Genomic DNA, 19,041 nt, shown 5'->3' with positions numbered 1-19,041 from the left:
TCTGAAAAGTGTGGATGGAAAGAGGGGGGGAGGGGGGGGGGGGGCGCTGAACGAGATCCTCTCTGTATGATGTGCGTTGCACCATTCCCCCCGTCTCTTTTGTGAGAGGTGGCCCTTATGATGCTGCAGCGGCGAGGTGGGTTGGGGGAGAGGAGAGGAGAGGAGAGGGGAGGGGCGAATCCCCTTCTCACAGCGCGCGAGCTGCTGGCGGGAAGGCACGAGAACGAAAGGGGAGAGGAGAGGGGAGGTAAGCTGGAAGCGCGTGTCTGTGCGTGCACGTAGATTGCACCACCGCATCCCGTCCGCCGTTTCTGCAGCCGGCCATTGCTCTGATGGAGGGAATTAAACCGACAACCGTCTCTTTACGCTCCGAATTATCCGGCGCTACGTCACTCCAGATGTGACCGACAAGGCGGTTATATCATATGTCGCCTGCTTTCATTCCTGTGCTGTTGAACGCAGAGAGGCTGTGACATCATGGCTTTGGTGATGGAACCTATAAGTAAATGGACGCCAAAGCAAGTGCTGGACTGGATGAAAGGTGAGTTAGTTTCCCTTCTCTGCAATCACGTCAACGTCCGGGCTTGTATGTGATCTGACTGAGGATTATGGGGTGGTGGTGAAGTGAGCAGCATTCGTGGAGCTTCTCCTTACCTGAATGAGTGAGTGCTTTTAAACGCAGATGTGTTGGAGGTGGTGCAGTAAGCAGGGTTTCCTTAAAAGAAAAAAGAAAAAAAAAAAAAGTGAGCACACTCAGCATTCATTGTGTCAGGTTTGTTGAGCCTTGCAAGGCAAACCTTACATGCTGATGTTGCTGATGCGGTTGGAGTAAGCACCATGCAGTGGTCTCATCAATGAATGTGGAGGATCTGTCATCAGCTCCTTTCATTGACACATGCTTGAAGCTCATATCACCACTCAGTGTGTGTTATACTTATGTGTATGATTAATGCCGTTAGCTGCATTGGCCCCCCCCCCCCCCCCCCAACACACATGCACGCACACGCATCTCAAATCAAACCAAACCTGAATGTCAGCCTGTTCAGTAAGCTTCACTAAGAATTATGTTTCCTCATTCGGTGAGCCCTTCCAATAGTCAGTATCAATAAGTGGCCATTAATTATATGTCCACATGCATGAGAGATGTTTAATAAGCTGGTGGGGGGGGGGGGGGGGGGGGTACGGATACTCACTCACTGATCAGCTAGGGAGCAGTATGACACAAACTGTGGCAGCCCTTTTGACAGACACGAGAGATAGAGAAGGGGGAAAATGGGGGGTGTCCGCAATTGTGTGTGATCAGCCATCTTAATGGTGTATTTGTGCAGGCAAGTATAACGACGTTATTTTTAATGGTGGATCACGATTCTGCACGATCCGATGCTGAGGTAGTTCAGAGAACCCCAGAGGACAAGCCAGCGAGCAAACATGGACGCCTCAGGCCCTTGACTTAATTGTCCTCGTCAACCGGCTTCAACAGGAAACGCTGAATAGAAGTAGTTCAGAACAGAAATGAGTTCGAACCAATCCAAACAGAGGACGGAAACCTGAAATACAATGAAGTTGTCACGTGAAGTGTAGAATTAGGACCCAAGAACAGACAAGTCATGGAAGTTGGGGAAACTGAGTTTTAATAATACCAAGTAACAACAGAGAGCGGGTCTAGATTCCGAAAAACACAGCATTAAAAAGTGTTGCCACTAAAGCGTAACTAAGTAACGCGTTATTTTAATCTGATTACTTTCTTTCAGTAACGAGCAATCTAACGCATTAATTTTTCCAAACTAGTAATCTGATTAAAGTTACTTTCCTAAGTAGCTGTACGTTACTATTTTTTTATTACCTCGCAGAAAGCAAAATTTTGTTGTCCATTTCGAAGATCATTTCGAGGAGAAAACGTTTCTCTTGCGTTTGGGAGTGACGTCAACATCGAATGTCACGTTTTCTCAGCGGAAGACGCAACCCCGGGTCACGTGTACCAACACGTGCGAGCGGCGAGCGCCAGGAGTCCGCCAAAACAATAGACACTTCCTACCTCGTCACGACGTAAACGATGGAAGAAGCAGCTGGACCGCCACGAACGGGCGCATTTGCTCATTGGGAATAACAGCCACCATTACTTCGCATTTTTATCCAGGAAAGATCACAAAACCCTCTCAGTGCGTTGTAAACTTTGCGCTGGCTAAAAACACCAAATCCAATTTCAGGAAACACATCACAACAACGCGATACAACTCGAGGAAAAGGCGACAGGTAGTCTATAGGGAGACAGTCAGCAGTTCTACATTTCCTTCATACAAACAATGTCGGAGCGTGTGAGGCTGTGAGCTACAGCCAGTTCTGTCGGCAAAGTGAGCTACCTTCGTCGTGTGGAGGCCGTTTGATTACAAGACCGTCAGATATGATGCAAAAACTTACAGTCATTTGCAAATTGTGCAGGAAAACTGTTGCCGTTAAGGTTAAGAGGATGCGCAGATATTGGTGAGGCCGAGGAAAAGGACTGTTTTACCGTGACCGGTAACTCGCCATCTAGTTGACTTGAGTTTGTGATGCTAACCGGCCGCGAAACTAACGCTGTCGCGCAGTGGAGTAAATATGCACATTTGGGTTATTCATACCCGCTAGTGAAGTCTACAAGCAATCACGGCATTTTCTCACTCTTCTGGTTGACCAATCAGAGACATTCACGGCAAAATAACGGAGGAGGTTTGCCGGTTACGTCAAAAAATAACCACTGCCTAAACAATCGCCTAAACAAACCTGCGATGTACAAAGCATATTATTCCGAAGCATCAATCACAAATCTATTGTTCATATCACCCACCATGGGCATATCACCCACCCTTAATCCCTCCTAGTAAAAATGCTGAGCTGCCCCACAGTGTCTTTCTCGTCATACTTTGAGAGAGAATATGCCGGAGCAAAAATCATATACCGGTAATAATATTAAAGCCTATCTACATGACTGTAGTTATGCTCTGGTACTTGAGAAAATAGAAAACGTTACAGTTGCAACTAGCCTCTGCCTGTAAATCTTATAAATGTAACCAGCCTGCAGGTGTAATGTGTCATACTACAACCACTTATGTCTTGTAAAACCAGAGAAACAGAAACAAAGAAACATGTTCATGTTTCAAGTTCATGCATTTTCATAATTATTATTTAAGTAACCGGTTGTCATTTTTATGTTGAGGCAGCAAAGGGTGGAAAATTGGTACTAAAAGGTAACTGATAAGTTACTTTTTGAGTAACTTAGTTACTTTGACAAATTGACAATAAAGTAATCAGTAAAGTAACTAGATTACTTTTTTTGAGAAGTAATCAGTAATCACAGTACTTTTTCAAGTAATCTGTGACAACACTGGTTAAAAACCTTGACTACGAAACTTGTGCGGGCTGGACAGTGGACAGGGAGTGAAGCAGCCTCTTCTCATCTGTACATTCATGTGCAAAATGCCTTGCCTCCATATAGCGAACGGTCTCAGAGATTGATTTTCATCAAAACATGTCATTCACTCTCAGGCACACAATCCTACTTTGGCCTTTCATTTCCCGAATACCCATCAGCTCTCGTTTTCTGCACATAGTCACTTTATGGCAGTGACATTGAGGCCAATTTTAGAAGTGCTGAAGCAATTTTTGTGCCTTAACAAGGGCCGATTCAATCTTTAGACAATTCCTCCATAATAAATTGGGGTACAACATACATTAATAGGTAAAATATGATTTGCTTTGGGTAAATCCTCTTTATTTAGGATTGAAAATTGTTTTCAGCATTCCATATCAGTGATATTTTAACAAGTAGTTCATTACAAGTTTCATATATTCATAAGGCAGACTGAGTGACTTCAGGGACCAAATTAAAGTAATTTACCCTTAAACAAAGTAATGTAAATGTTCTTCATGGGTGAATACATTTTTGGTTCTTTTTACATTAACATGATAAAACTATTTAATTGACTTTTCATTCAGCCCGCTGTTTTTTTTTTCTCCATAAATGATAGTTGCATTACTTTATTTGATTTCAATCAATATCAGATAGCATACATATCCCTGTGCCATTCCTGTGGCACATTCTTAAGCGGTGCACTTTTTAGGAATCTTTTCTACTGCAAGGTTAATCTATTTAAGCTGAAGACTAGACTGTGTGCTGCTGAAAGACTTCAAGCGGCACAACACCGGCAAGTCTCATCGAAAGATGACTCATCAGCATTTATTTTGAACACCCACACTGGAGGAGTTTCCTCTATGTGCGTATTTGTGTTTGACAGAAAGTGAATGTGGCAGGGTGTGTTCCAAAGACACTCAATGTACCACCGGCGTTCATTGTTCTGAAAAAAATAAATAAATAAATAAAATAATGTGTTTTTAAAACAAGAAATAATCACCAAAACATGTTTTTAAACGGAATGTGTGATAAAACATGATTTTGAAAAGTAGTTAATGTGTTGATAATTTGTTTTTGTTTAAATGACAGCTTTCATCTGAAATGTGAAAAATGATCAATTTTGAGCCTTAGAAATTGGACGAAAATGCACGCTGTAGGGAGACCGGGGCTATCACTTTTTATACTTTGATCTATATATTGGAATCAATACATCATATATAAGGAAATGTATACCAAATGAAAGACCAAAGTCTTAGGTATATTTTTTGTATTCATATCATGTTCATACTTTGTGTCAGTGCAGAGTTATAAACCATCAAATAGAGGGAGTGAATATGTGACTTGTTGCCCCAGCATTGGGTAAGTTGTCACACTATATGACGTAAGATGTCACACCGGATTTTGCACCTAATAAAACAAAGGCAAAATTATCCCTTTTTTTCCTGTTTTTTTGTGTGTGCAAACTTTAACATAAAATATTCATCCTTCGATCCATCTTCTTGACAGCTTATTCCTCACAAGGGCCGCGGGGGGCGGTGGAGCCTATCCCAGCTGGCTTCGGGCGGTAGGCGGGGTACACCGGGTACACCCCGAACTTGTTGCCAGCCAATCCAGGAACATAAAAATATTATGAAATAGATTAAAGTCTTTAGGAACTGCTGGCATGAAGGTCAAGCTTGCAGCCTCAAATGCCTGTTTTGCTTTCCTTCCATCCATCCATCCATCCATCCATCCATTTTCTTGACCGCTTATTCCTCACAAGGCTCGCGGGGGCTGCTGGCGCCTATCTCAGCTGGCTCTGGGCAGTAGGCGGGGGACACCCTGGACTGGTTGCCAACCAATCGCAGTGTTTTGCTTTCCTTAAATTGGAAATTTGAGATTAAATTGAATTAAAAAAAAAAATTAAAGCAATTTGGTAAATGGACTGATGAATACTTCATAATGAAACGTAAACCATTCCTGACATGTGGGCATATTGTCGTTCCAACAATAACTGGAAAATCCATTTTGAAAGAATGAAAACTTCGCAAAATTATTTCTTCACTCTTCAAACTCATCATCTGAAGGGCAATTCTGGCATATGTAAACCATGTTGCCACTTGAAACTTGTATGTAACATCAGAAATATGACCTTTTTTTGATGATGGTTTTGTGCAATAAAATCCTAATTGTTTAAGATGCTGATACAACTGGTTATGATCCAAAAAAATGCTATCCACTGTAAATGATATTGACTATTTTGGAAAAAGAACATAAATATGCCCTCCCCTCTATTTTCTACACCACTTATGCTCATGATGGTCTTGCGTAAGCTGGATCTATTCCCAGCAAACGTTGGGCGAGAGGCAGGTTATATCCTATAGGCTGCTACCCAGACAATCAAATGGCGTTAACATATCCATAGTAAGTTGCTAAAAATCATTTTCACTCCTTTATTTATACAGTAACAAGCAAAATAAATCCATAAATGTTTTTATAATGCATTTGTATAGACCCATGTGCAAAGCATTCACCTGTTTCTATGTGTGTTCCTTTATGGCAACATGGGTAAAAAAATAAATAAAAAAACATACAACAAAAATGTGCAGTGGTTATAACGTCAAAACAGTTATAAAATGGGTTTGATTCATCATTTAGATATTTTTGCATGCATATTTTGCAATCCCTTTCAACAGGAAGGTTTTTGTCTGTTTCGCTGAACTTCGTGTACGCATTTATGGACACACGCACACGCATATGCACACAAACTTGGGAGCGGGAGCTTTAAGTGGGGCATCGGTAACCATGGAAACCAGATCTGATCGCGTTGGAGTCACAACACATGTCATAAGATGGGGAGGCCGAAACCACACGCAGATGCCCGCCACAACATGCTCGGATAACCTATCGGCACATATGCATGCGGCATTTCTAACACGCGCACGGACATAGTTCTTCGTGTCGTGCACAATAACTCCGAACGATGAGACGGGAGCAAGAAATTTAGGAATGGGGGGAAAGCGTGCTGCAAAATGAACAAAAAGCTTCGCTAAGATGGGGGGGGGGGGAGGAAACGAGGCCATGATGGAGAAACGGGGAGAGCACAGTTTATGGCTGAGCTGTGCATAGAATGAGAGATGCAAGTGGGCATCATATCAAAGTACCGGTTCTATCCGGGCGGACGGACACTCACACAGAGGGTCCTGTGTGTGCGTGCGCGTGCATCTTTTTTGCACCTGTTGTTCCAGGAGCAACACTTTTATTAGGGTGATTAACTCTTTGACCGCCAAAAACGTTTAATAACGATCAGTAAAATCACGACGTATATTGCCATAAACGTTATATAACGTCAACAATTTTTTTTTTTTTTTTTTTTTTTTTCTCAGTGGAACGTCTAAGTGCAGCGCTGCCTGGTCAATGGGTTGTGGAATCTAAAACACTCTAAACTATGGCCAGCGGATGGAAGCATTGTATCTTTTTTCATCAATGATCAAAGCCTCTGTCATATCAAAGTTTTTCTTTGATAACGTCTGGCAGTAAATGAGTTAAGTAACGCTCATTGGTCTGTTTGATCTCAAAAGAGGAAAAAAACACATAAAAAAGGGGACATTTTGTTTTTGTTTGTTCAGGTGTTAAGGGGATCGTTCGGATTTTTTGACATGAATCTCAATTTCATCCTCACCTCCAGTGTGTGCGATCAGCACTGACTTACCCCCTGACAGCGATCTGTGACACGAGTTCTGGTCCGGTGTTGGACGAGAGGAAAATAGTCCAGCAAGCTGGCTGGGGTCTCAGAAATAAGGCGGTTTTCTTCTAAAAACTATTTGTGTTCAAAAGAGTGATACATTAAGACACGTGCCATGTTAAGGTTATAAGTAAATAAATGTTGATATTCTTCCTCTGTTTTAATTTTTCTTAGCAAGACACAGTGTCCAATCACTGGTGAGCTATTTTTTGCATTAATTGAAGTCAATTAACTTCAAAGACGCTGCTGGTTTTTATGTATTTTTTAGTACAATGTAAGCTGCAAAGGCAAACGTTAACTGCCTACTTAAAGATAACGAGTAATATCGATTCTGACGCCTGCGTGTCGATACGTGTATTGTAATGAGGCCCGCAACGATATATTGCCGTATCGATTTTTTGAGCACACCCCTATTAGGAATAGTATGTTGTCCAAGCACCATTTCTTTTTATTTTTTATTTTTTTAAATCGTGTGAAGGAGAATAATATGCTTGCTTGAGTAAGCTCTATTTGCTGGTTGACTGTAGCCTGCCTGGTAGACCATTTTGTGTTTATTTGACTTTCACGAATAATAATAATAAAAGAAAACACTGCCAGTCTGCCACCTGATGTGTTTGTTTGTTGTCTGGAACCACATCAGTGGGAAATGCACTAAGTTGACTAAACCAACAAACGATACACTTCAAAGTGTCTGTATTTTGTTTTGGCCACCAAGTTGCAGGACAGCAAGCAGTATATTACGCAATTAAGTCTGATGTGATGCGATTGTTTCCCGCAGGGAACTTTGAATTGGATTCCAAATTGTCCATCTGCTTCTGTTTGTGCTCAGAACACAATTCACAGTTTTATTTGGATCATGTTCAAACTTTGCGTGTTCAACGTAAACATATTGTCCATGGCAACTCTCAGATATTGGGGAAAAGTGTTCTCATCAACATTATGCAAAGTTGTCTTATTGCGGTTAACATTAGGATAAATGTCCCAACACTGACAGGGATGTGCGAGTACTGATACAAGGCATTGGTAACGGTACTCACGATTCACCCTCGTGTTGCCATTTGAGGATCAGGAACTAGAAATGAGAATTGAGAAGAAGAATATAAAATTGCCAATAATTTCATGCAATTTTAAGGAAAAGGCTATATTAGAGAATATAAGTATTTCTTTCAAATTACCTGTCCGTTTTTTTTTTGTTTTTTTGTTTTTGTTTTTTAATTTTCAAAAACTATTGATATCGGCGACTACTCAAGAGTTGAGTACTTGCGCTTTGTCGCCGGATAGATTATCGATACACGCAAGTATCGCAATATTTGTAGTTAATATACAGCTAGTCAGCTACTCTATAATGGCTACATTGTTGATGACTTATTGAGCAATTCCTTGGCGGAACTCTAGGGGGCAGGGAAATGGACGCAAGTCTTCAAGAGAAGAAGACTCAGCAAGCTTAGTTTTATATATATATATATATATATATATATTAGGGGTGTTAAAAAAAATCGATTCGGCGATATATCGCGATACTACATCGCGCGATTCTCGAATCGATTCAATAATCGGCAGAATCGATTTTTTTTTTTTTTTTTTTTTTTTTTTTTTTTTTTTTTTTTAGGATTCACACCTTGAGCATGGAAGAATGTTATATGAACGGCACATTAAGCCTTAATATTTTTATTTTAATGCTGTTCAAACATGAAACAGATTACAACCTCTATAAGACTGAAATTTCAGATAAATAAATCATACATTTTCATATAAATCTTACACTCTACAAGCTTACTGATTAGTATTTTCTAAATATGAATGAAAAAAAATCGCAACAATCGACTTATAAATTCGTATCGGGATTAATCGGTATCGAATCGTGACCATTCGTATCGGGATTAATCGGTATCGAATCGAATCGTGACCTGTGAATCGTGATACGAATCGAATCGTCAGGTACTAGGCAATTCACACCCCTAATATATATATATATATATATATATATATATATATATATATATACTTTTGTTATATTATGATTTTTTAATTATTATTATTCATTTATTACTTTATTACTGTTTATTTTTTATTGATATTTATTGTTATTATTATTATTATTGTTTTATAATTGGTTTTATCGTAGTGGATTGTGGATTTATTGCTTGAGCAATATATCGATATCGCGGTATCGTCATATTGTAAGATCGTCGTTATCGTGAGCCTTGTACCGCATATCGTATCGTATCGTATCGTATCGTGAGGTAGCCAGAGATTCCCACCTCTATTTAAAATCACGTCAAAATAGATAATTTCCAGATAAAATGTATCACATTTCATATCACAAACATAATATAGTGATTATTTTACGCATGCAGGACATTGCATTTTTGGAAAGCATTGTACATGATTTAAAAAAAAACAAAAATAGTTGAACTGTTTGTTCATTGCATCAGGAATTTGATTTTCTCTCAATTAGAGATTGCGTTGAATGTCAATATTCATTTCTCGCATGTAAATGTATAAAGATGAATATTTCCAGTAGAAGTGGCATCAGTGCAGATTGCCTGCACATCCAGCAAGCCGCGTTTCAGAGAGGAGGCTGGGGTGCACTTGAAAGCTCACATACAGGAGAAGCTAAAATGCCACCTTCTTAAGAATATCCTGTCATGATGTGATGAATATTTCACAGTAGGAATATTTCACTGACTTTTGAGTCTTTTATTTTTTTTTATGTGCACTTTTTTTCCCAACTGGAAACTCAAAGATAGGAGGCAAGGCAATAAGACAGCGGTCCGCGCGGTCTGTCAGCGCTCTTTGCACGAGTTCCACTCGTGGTCTCGACGTCGAAGCTAAAAACAGATTTGACTGTCTGATTTCACTTGATGTTAATGGGCAAGCGGGAAAATCGCCGCTGAGGAGCTTTTTCATCTTAAAGTCTGATTTTATTGTGGCCTTCAATAATATTTTTCGAATACAGATAAGTGTAATTGTGTATGTGAGTGGTCCTTAGCTTTGCATCAGTGCTCAGTTCTGAGGGCCAGCAAAATGCTGATCGGTTACGTCTACTCCGAGGCTTCCCATTCTGTTGGTTGCTTGGGAACAAAAATTATTCAAAATAGGGGTGTCAAAATTAGTGCATTAATTTTGAGTTAATTTAAATTTCCTTTAATGCCGCTCGTTTTTTCAACGCGCGAATTCCAGTCGCAACGTAGCAGACACGTCCACGTGAAAATTTTGCAGTAATGAATTTAATCATTCATATATTTGTGGAGACTGGGGTCAAGTTGTATTTTACAACTTTAAAATGCGCAACATTTCGCAAGTTACTTCATGTTAAAGATTAGAAGATGAAATGAAAAATGCACTGTCACCGTCTTGCAGATGCAATTATGCCATCTAGTGGCAGAAAACAAAATTAGCTCGACGCGAAACCATATCACATTCGTTTTTTTTTACAGTACAGTATATATTTTTAATTTGATGAATTATTATGCAATTACTGTGTCAATGACTAAAAGATGCAGCCGTTTTTCTATTAGTTTAACATTTGTTTCAATTTTTATATTCACAGGAGTTGCACATTTGGAACAGATATAAAATTTACGATTATTCACGAGTTAACTATTGAAGTCATGCGATTAATTGCGATTAAAATTTTTAATCGCCTGACACCCCTAATTTAAAATAATAATAATAATAATAATAATAATAATAATAATAATAATAATAATAATAATAATAATACAGTCCAGTATAAAACTTAGTAGTTAAATCAGAGTCACATTTGATTGTCTTAGATAACTCCATTATCCAACTGATACAACAGTTAACACACAGCGACGATGAAGTGGTTGTTGAGGAATTTTCAAACCTCAAGAGTAATTTTTAAATAAAAAAATCACACCATCAAGCATTAGGATTTAGCTGAACAAACAATACACTTCACGACTCCAAACTTCAGCATGGATGCTTGCAGTTTGCGGTTCAGTGATCGGATGCTAAAGCACTTTATTTCCACCAAATAGCTTCCAGGGAGAAGTTTATAACTTGATTACACAGAATGATACTTCTGACATTACGTCATGAAAAATAACATTTGTGTTTATTTTAGCTGTGCTGGGGCAAATATGTTGTTGACTTGTATTTATACTGCATGACCAACTCGACAGAGACGGTCACGATTTATTTGTCTTTAGGTTAAAAATGCAGTAAACTGCTTGTTGATGAATAAAATAAATCTAAAAAATCTTTTAACTAGAAAATATCTGCTGTTTCTGCATAAAGAGACAGTGTGTAGAATTTTTAGTTGTTCATTCATGAAAAAAAAACATGTTCCATCACATTAACATACATTATTATTTTTTTTTTAATATAATCGTAGAGTAATCACTAATTATCTTACATAGGCCGCACCTTACAGGAGGAGGCCGACATGTTTAGCCGCCATCTTTCTGCTATGGATACCCATAAGGTGAAGGACTTAGTGAACGTTATTGGTATATAACGTAATTGGTGGGATGCTGACAAAGTGTTGTATCTTTGTTGCATTCCATTAGTTCACCACTAGATTGCATTAAATTATACATACTGTCTCTTTAAGGCAGTCCTTCTCAAATATATTCTTCTTGGGGGTGTGTAAGAAAAAAAAACATTGAGAAGCACTGTTTTAATAAGGCAAGATGTACACATGGTGATACAGAGCTTGTGGCTAATGTTTACGTGTCCATGTGTAGGTTTTTTTTACATCCATGCGTATGTAGATGGACTGATTTGCTTTTGTAACGACAGTATCATCTGTCTAAATGTGTTGCTGCACTTTTTTGTGTTCAAATATGTGTCACTTAAAAGGTAGAAACCGCCACCTAGATGCTAATTGCTATCCTGTTTGCCGATGGTGTTAAGCTAGCGGAAGCTAGCTTAATTCACACACATGTAATCAATCATCTTTGTTATATATTTTACAGTAACCGGCAAAGAGTAGCAATAAACGGCTTGAAGGCTCTTTTAGAAGAATATTTATTGTTAGGCCTATCTGGCAAACTGCTGCTTGTTGTGAATTGACGTGCGTCACAAGCCACCATACAGCAACACAACGAACCACATCTTCATTCCCCAAATACTGTAAATCGACGTATTTGCCCCAAACCGACTTCATAATATGGCGCATTGTATAACCTGGCCACGATTCATAAATGCCTCCTCGCTTGGGAAGCCGAGGTACAAATGAGAAGCGCAAATGTGTCTCTCTCATATGGTAATGTTTGGAGTCATAAATTCATATTCCTCGCTACTTGCTGCAGGGTCTCGCGCTGCCTCCTTCATTTCAGCTCGGCGTGTATCTGCTACTATTTGCTGCCGGCTGCATGAAGAAATCTGCTCGTGCACTCGACTTGCAGATATCTCTGTCAATACTGGACATGATTTATTGGAATATATTGCACTTTCTCTAGCATAGTTAAACAACTTAAAGGGAAGACGATTTAAATTGAATGCAGGAATGTAGAGTTGCACTTTTTTTTTTTTTTTAACAAGATCAGTTCTATTTATTTCAACTTTTAGGCTTAATACATTTCTGAGCATTGTATGCTTGGTATTTTAGAGGGTCAATTTATTTTAACTCATTCACTCCCAGCCATTTTCACATTTCGCAATCCTGTTCGCTCCCGGCCGTTTTACTGGATTTTGACTGATTTTGCAAGGCCCACAGAATATTGTGTTCTATTGCTATAAAAGCAAAAGAAAGATTAAAGTCTCTTCTTTCATCAGGAAAAAAAAAGTATGTTTCTATCGTTTTCCGTTTTGCAGCAATTAGTATTAGAATATAGCTAAGTTTCATCAGTTTTCACAAATCTATTTAAAATTGTAAGAAAATTGTAAAATTGCTTCTTCTTTTTTTCTAGATGGCCCTGGTTGATCTCCTTTGTTCTGCTGCCACCTGCTGGCCGTTTGTGTAATAACTACCATTTCTTCAACCGTTCTTTCAGCTGAGAGGCTGCATCAAAGCCTTCTGTATGCTCTAGCATAAAAAAAAACAAAAATAACAACAAAAAACGTATAAATACGTCTTTGGGACACTTGGAACATAAAAAAACGTATTTAGACGTTATTGGGAGTTTAAGGTTGCTTATTTTGTCGCATGAAAAATGTTTTTCTTTCATTAGCTAATAAAAATGTAATTTCTTTAGATACATGTTAAATATTGCAATAATATCGATATCACTATGTTCAGCAAGGTATATCGCATATCGCCTGTTTTTCCAATATCATGCAGTCCTGATGCATGTCACGATACAAACGTTATGGATACGATGTACCGCGATACGTGTTTCCCGATACATGGCGATACGTCAGGTGATACGTATCTCGCGATATTTTACACTACTTTACATACATTTTTTATGAAAACCCAAATTACATTTTTATTATGCTGGATGGCAAAAAAATATTTTCAGTACTTCCAGTTTACTGCCGGTACCACGCTTGCGTGAAATGTGTGTGCGCTGCACATCACAGAGCAACTTTCAGAGTCATGCTGGGAAACTTTATGAATGAATGTGCAATATTGATTGATATGTGCACTGTAAAGAGGCCCACAATGATAATATTGCGATATCATTTTCTTCAGCACACCCCTGATAGTTATACTATTGTTTACCTTTACGCTCGTAGTCGATTAAGTTTTCACTCCCTCTGAATCGAAATCTATGTGTTTTTAGTTGCTGTCTCCGCCCACCCAGGCCACTCCCCCCTAAAGGATAGTGCCTGTCATCAACAAAATACTCAGTCAAAAGCTCAGCAAAATGAATCTGTGGGATTCCATGCATGTAATATTGTCGAGATGAAGGAGCGATGTCATCATCCCCTTTTCCGGGCGTTATTAAAAACGGTGTTAACATTTGTTATTTTGCAATTACCATAATCTCAAGGCTGCAAAGTGCCGTTATTTCATTTTGAAAGCGCTATTAGCAGTTCCACTATATAAAATGTGTTTTCATGATCTGCATCTGCCAGATTGGCACATTTGAAGCAAACAAAAATGAGCCATAGTGAATTTATTTTTTTCCCCACTTGGGGAGTATAAATGTGTTAGATTTAAATTTGGTCCGCTATATCGTATGTAACAAGATTGTGTGTGTCTCTCAGAATAACGCTGTGATGATATTTTGCCTTTTTGTGTCCCATGACATACTGAGTGCCAGATTTCTCTCATTCCTTCTTTGCTATTAGTGTGTGTGCGCGTGTGTGGACTGTGTTAAGGTGCGACCACCACACAGTCTGCCTGCCATCCTCGCTTCCCTCGGGCATCAGTGTTTTCCTCACGGCTTCACTCGGCTTTATCAGCGGCAATCCTAATTGTTTTGTATGTGCGATGCGCTTGAAACAAACATGGAAACAAACATTCACGGGCAGACTTGAGTGCACTGTTATTCTCCTCTCCGATGGGCGCTCTCATGCCTTTCTGCCTCACATGGTCTCATTTTTTGTTTATCCGAAGGCCTGAAGCTCTAAACTGATCAATATAATCCCCGACCGCCACATCTATATGGCATGGCAGGTTAAAAGCCAATATATTACCTCCGTCTCTTGAGTTACACTGTATGTTTGACACCATTTTAATTAGGGCTGGGTTCAAAATATCGATGTATCGATATCCCATCGATACGCCTTTTCATATCCCAATATCGATACATAAATCCATGTATAGCTATAGCGATATCCCCCCCCGGAAGCCAGCTGGGATAGGCTCCAGCACCCCCGCGACCCTTGTGAGGAAAAGCGGTTAGAAAAAGGATGGATGAATGGATGGATGTCACAACAATGTGAATGTCGTGAGGGTCAGGTTTTTTTTTTTTTTTGTCACTTTATTTACACAGCATGTACTGTGGTTGTAATTGATTTAAATTATCATTTGGTTTTATAAGGCCATGTTAAATAAAACAGATTATTAGTGTACCTGCAATGGATTCAATTCTTAATGTAAATATTCATATTTTTACTAATGCATTAAATTAGAGTAAGAAGTTTCTACTATTTGCAGCATTGGTCATTTTGACTGTCTAAAATATGTGCTACATGAATTCCTCAACTGAATCGAAAATTGTTGTGAATCGTGAATTGAATCGAATCGATTCTGGAAATATGAATCGATACCCAGCCCTAATTTTAAATGGGGAATGTACCTGTATTGCACAAGCAAAATAAACATGCACAAAATCATCAAAGCAACTTCTGATCCCTGCTGCATGTGGTGCCGTCTAAAAATTGTATTTCACTTTGTACTTTTTTTGCATTTCAACATATTGAGTCTTTTTATAAAAATAATTAAAAAAAACATATTGGACAATTCACAGTGAAATTGTGTTGATTTTTTTTTCCAGGTTCATACTGCGCCCCTTAACAGGTCTTGTGTTTTGTTGATTTTTTTCCATCTTAAAAAAAACTCAGGGCGCTGAAAGACGAGGCTTCCCGTTCTGTCTCCTTCTGTTTTCTTCATTGTTGTTTTTGTTTTTTTGGGGATGGGTTGGTGACTGGGGGATTGCCCTTTTTAACTCATTCACTGCCTTTGACAAGTATACTTGTCAATTGTATTTTTTAGAGCGGTGCTAAATGGGGGCGAATCTGAGCATGCTCCACTGTAAATATCAAACTTGGAAACAACTTTACTGATGCCCAACCACCGGTAGATGACATCATTGCCCCATTTTATAGGAAATAAACACAGTTTCAGAGTCCATGGGAGAAATGGCTGTATTTTGGCAAACCTACATTTTTCTGCTGTCAATTATAAAAGAACGGGACGGGACAAAAAGTAGGGAGTCTATTCTGTTATTTGGTAGATTCGGTTTATATATAATTATTGAATGTAATATCACGTGAGTATTGGAAATGTAAAAATTTTCTATAATGACTGGCAGTGAATGAGTTTTTAAGGATCATTCATAAAGTAATGTGAATTTGAATATGACCTGAATCTCATCCTATTTCCTCTCAGGTCTGGATGACTGTCTCCAGCAATACGTGAAAAGTTTTGAGCGGGAGCAAATGGGCGGCGAGCAGCTGCTGCACATCACCCATCAGGAGTTGGAGGAGTTGGGGGTTACGAGGATAGGACACCAGGAGCTCATTCTAGAAGCAGTTGATCTCCTCTGTGCCCTGGTCAGTCACTCTCTTCACGTTAATCCTTATCTGTGTCTCTATGAGGAGCGTTACAATTTTTTTTGTAGAAATTAAAGATTACCAACACCCGGTCATGACAAGCGCAGTCTATTGTTATGTATAGTATGTGGAGCACTTTCTTAACTCTTTTACTGCCACAAGCTATCAAAGAAAAACTTTGATATGACAGAGGCTTTGATCATTGATGAAAAGAGATGCAATGCTTCCATCTGCTGGCCATAGTTTAGAGTGTTTTAGATTCCACAACCCATTGACCAGGCAGCGCTGCACTTAGACGTTGCACTGAGAAAAAAAAATAAAATAAAAAATTGTTGACGTTATTTAACGTTTATGGCAACATACGTTGTGATTTTACTGATCGTTATTAAACGTTTTTGGCAGTCAAAGAGTTAAAGGGGAAGTCAACCCCCCATTAATGATGGAAAAAGTTTTTAAAATGATTTAGCCTGGCCTCATTTTTTTCCATCACACATTTTGTATATTTACAGTATCATATACCATATATTTTTCATCCAAACACCCACATATAGAATATGTTTTTTTTTCTTCTTCTTTTTGAATATCGGCTATGTAATGGTTAAGGCATTTTCGGCCTGCTTTGTATGTCTTGACAGCCAGCCTGTGTAGTGGCCCTGCTCCGGATTAGAGAATTAGGGGGAATTAGGTGCTACCCTCCAAGAGAGAGAACGAGGAAGAGAGGACAAGGAGGTGTGAGCGCGGAAGTGAAATAGAGAGAGAATGCGGGGAAAAAAAAAATATGCATGATGCACCTTATCTCTCAGGCACACACTGCCGGATTAGCTGAGGTTGTTTGCATGCGCGTGCGCGCACGTTGACATGCTTTTGGCTGTTAATCAGCTTCTCTTTCCGTTCAAATTTCGCAAAATGGGAAAAAAGTGGAACACAGTGACAGTCGTCAAAGGTCCTGGGACCGGACATACCTAATTCATCATCATCATCACATTAACTCATTTGCTCCCAATAACGTGTAAATACGTTTTTTTTTTTTTAATGTTCTAAGTGTCCCAAAGACGTATTTATACGTTTGTTTGTTTGTTTTGTTTGTCTTGTTTTTATGCTAGAGCATACAGAAGGCTTTGATGCAGCCTCTCAACTGCAAAGAACGGTTGCAGAAATGGTAGTTATTACACAAACGGCCAGCAGGTGGCAGCAGAGCAAAGGAGATCAACGAGGGCCATCTAGAAAAAAAGCTCAATTACAATTTTGAATAGATTTGTGAAAACTGATGAAACTTAGCTCTCTTCTAATGCTAATTGCTGCAAAACGGAAACAGATAGAAACATACTTTTTTTCCCTGATGAAAGAAGAGACTTTAATCTTTCTTTTGATAGGTTCCACGCTTTTATAGCAATTGAACACAACATTCTGTGGGCTTTGCAAAATCAGTCAAAATCCAGTAAAACAGTGATTAAAAAATGTAATCGTTTGACAGCTCTACCATGGTGAATATGTTCCTATTTTACTGAAGTATTTTTTTGTATGTTCAATGAATACTTTCCAAATGATTAAATGTTTGTTTTGCCATACAGTGTGCAGTCCGTTGGGTCGGAGATAAACTTGCATCTTGATAAATATTTTAATCATGTGTGTGGGTGTATGTTTCTGACCTCTCCATTAAGAAATGTAATGAAATGTCATGAATTTGCATTTAGAATGCACTTGCTTATGGAAGCCTCCAAGCTGGTCCTGTTCATTGTCTTTGCAGTGTCCTTCAAGTGATTGCTCCGAGCGACACTTCCTTTCTGTTTATCAGTCCACATTATTTTTCACTGTTTTTTTTTTTTTTTGTATTTAAATTGAAGGCACCTCTTTTTCCATAAACTTGTGATTCAGCAGCCCTCAAAGCCCCGCATTGTTCATAGAAAATAATGAATTGCCGCAGTTCCCTTTTTCCAAATGAATCTGCATACAATAGTTTACTATCCGGAGCATGGTGGCGCATATTGTCCGCCTTTGATTTGAATCTTGGGTTTGGATCTCGACCTTGTGTGGAGTTTGCATGTGCTCTCCGTCCTTGTGTGGGTTTTCTCCATGTACGCCTGCTTCCTCCCACATCAAGACACTAATCATTGCCTGTAGGTACGAATGTGCATGTGAATGTGGTGCGACCAACTATCATCTGGTGCGGCCTTTTCTACAAAGCCTTCCATGATGTCCTAAATTGTAGATCGTCATTGACCCAATACACATTTATTAAAAAAAAATTATTTAAGGAAATGAGGATCCTATAGCTCAAAGATTTGACGTGATGGAGAAAAACAGTGATGAGTTTAAACATTAATGAGTTAAAAATATCTGTCAGCCCTATAACTCAGGAAAACTTGTACTCACGAAACGATTAGGGCGATATCGTGATATCGTGATATTAAAGCTGCCACAATATCGTCGTCGTCATGTTCACAATATTTAAATGGAACACATCTGTTAAAACAAAAAAAAAAAGTCAGGTTGATTTCCATTTATGCAATTCCAGCACCCTCTAGTGGCTAGTTTATTAGTGCAATTTAATTTTCATTAGGGATGTTTTGGCCTTCTATGTTTAAAATCTATGTTAATGGTCAGATGAAGGGGAACCTCATTTGCTTTTGAAGCGATCAATGTGTGCTTGCATGAGCAACTAAGTGCCTCAATATTGTTATTAGAGATTGCAGGTAGTTTATATGCATTGCTGTTATGTACAAAAGCACAATGTTGTGCTTTTTTTTTTGAGTATGAGCTCTTTTTCTTCTTACAATATTGTGATGTTTTT

General features: G+C 38.8%; 1 protein-coding gene across 6 annotated transcripts in view; it reads left to right on the top strand.

Moving 5' to 3' along the window:
* The first annotated feature begins 167 nt into the window (after positions 1–167).
* Positions 168–19,041, top strand: part of LOC144025341 (connector enhancer of kinase suppressor of ras 2) — a 67,373-nt gene continuing 48,499 nt past the window's right edge. For all 6 annotated transcript variants that reach the window (XM_077531216.1, XM_077531212.1, XM_077531215.1 and 3 more), the window contains exons 1-2: positions 168–541; positions 16,087–16,250. In XM_077531216.1, the coding sequence (XP_077387342.1) occupies positions 478–541; positions 16,087–16,250 (228 nt within the window). In that variant the 5' untranslated portion in view covers positions 168–477. The remainder of the gene's footprint in view (positions 542–16,086; positions 16,251–19,041) is intronic.

Source organism: Festucalex cinctus, chromosome 9, assembly GCF_051991245.1.
Source record: "Festucalex cinctus isolate MCC-2025b chromosome 9, RoL_Fcin_1.0, whole genome shotgun sequence".
NCBI classification, from domain to species: Eukaryota; Metazoa; Chordata; class Actinopteri; order Syngnathiformes; family Syngnathidae; genus Festucalex; species Festucalex cinctus.
This window is presented reverse-complemented; position numbering and strand designations above follow the sequence as displayed.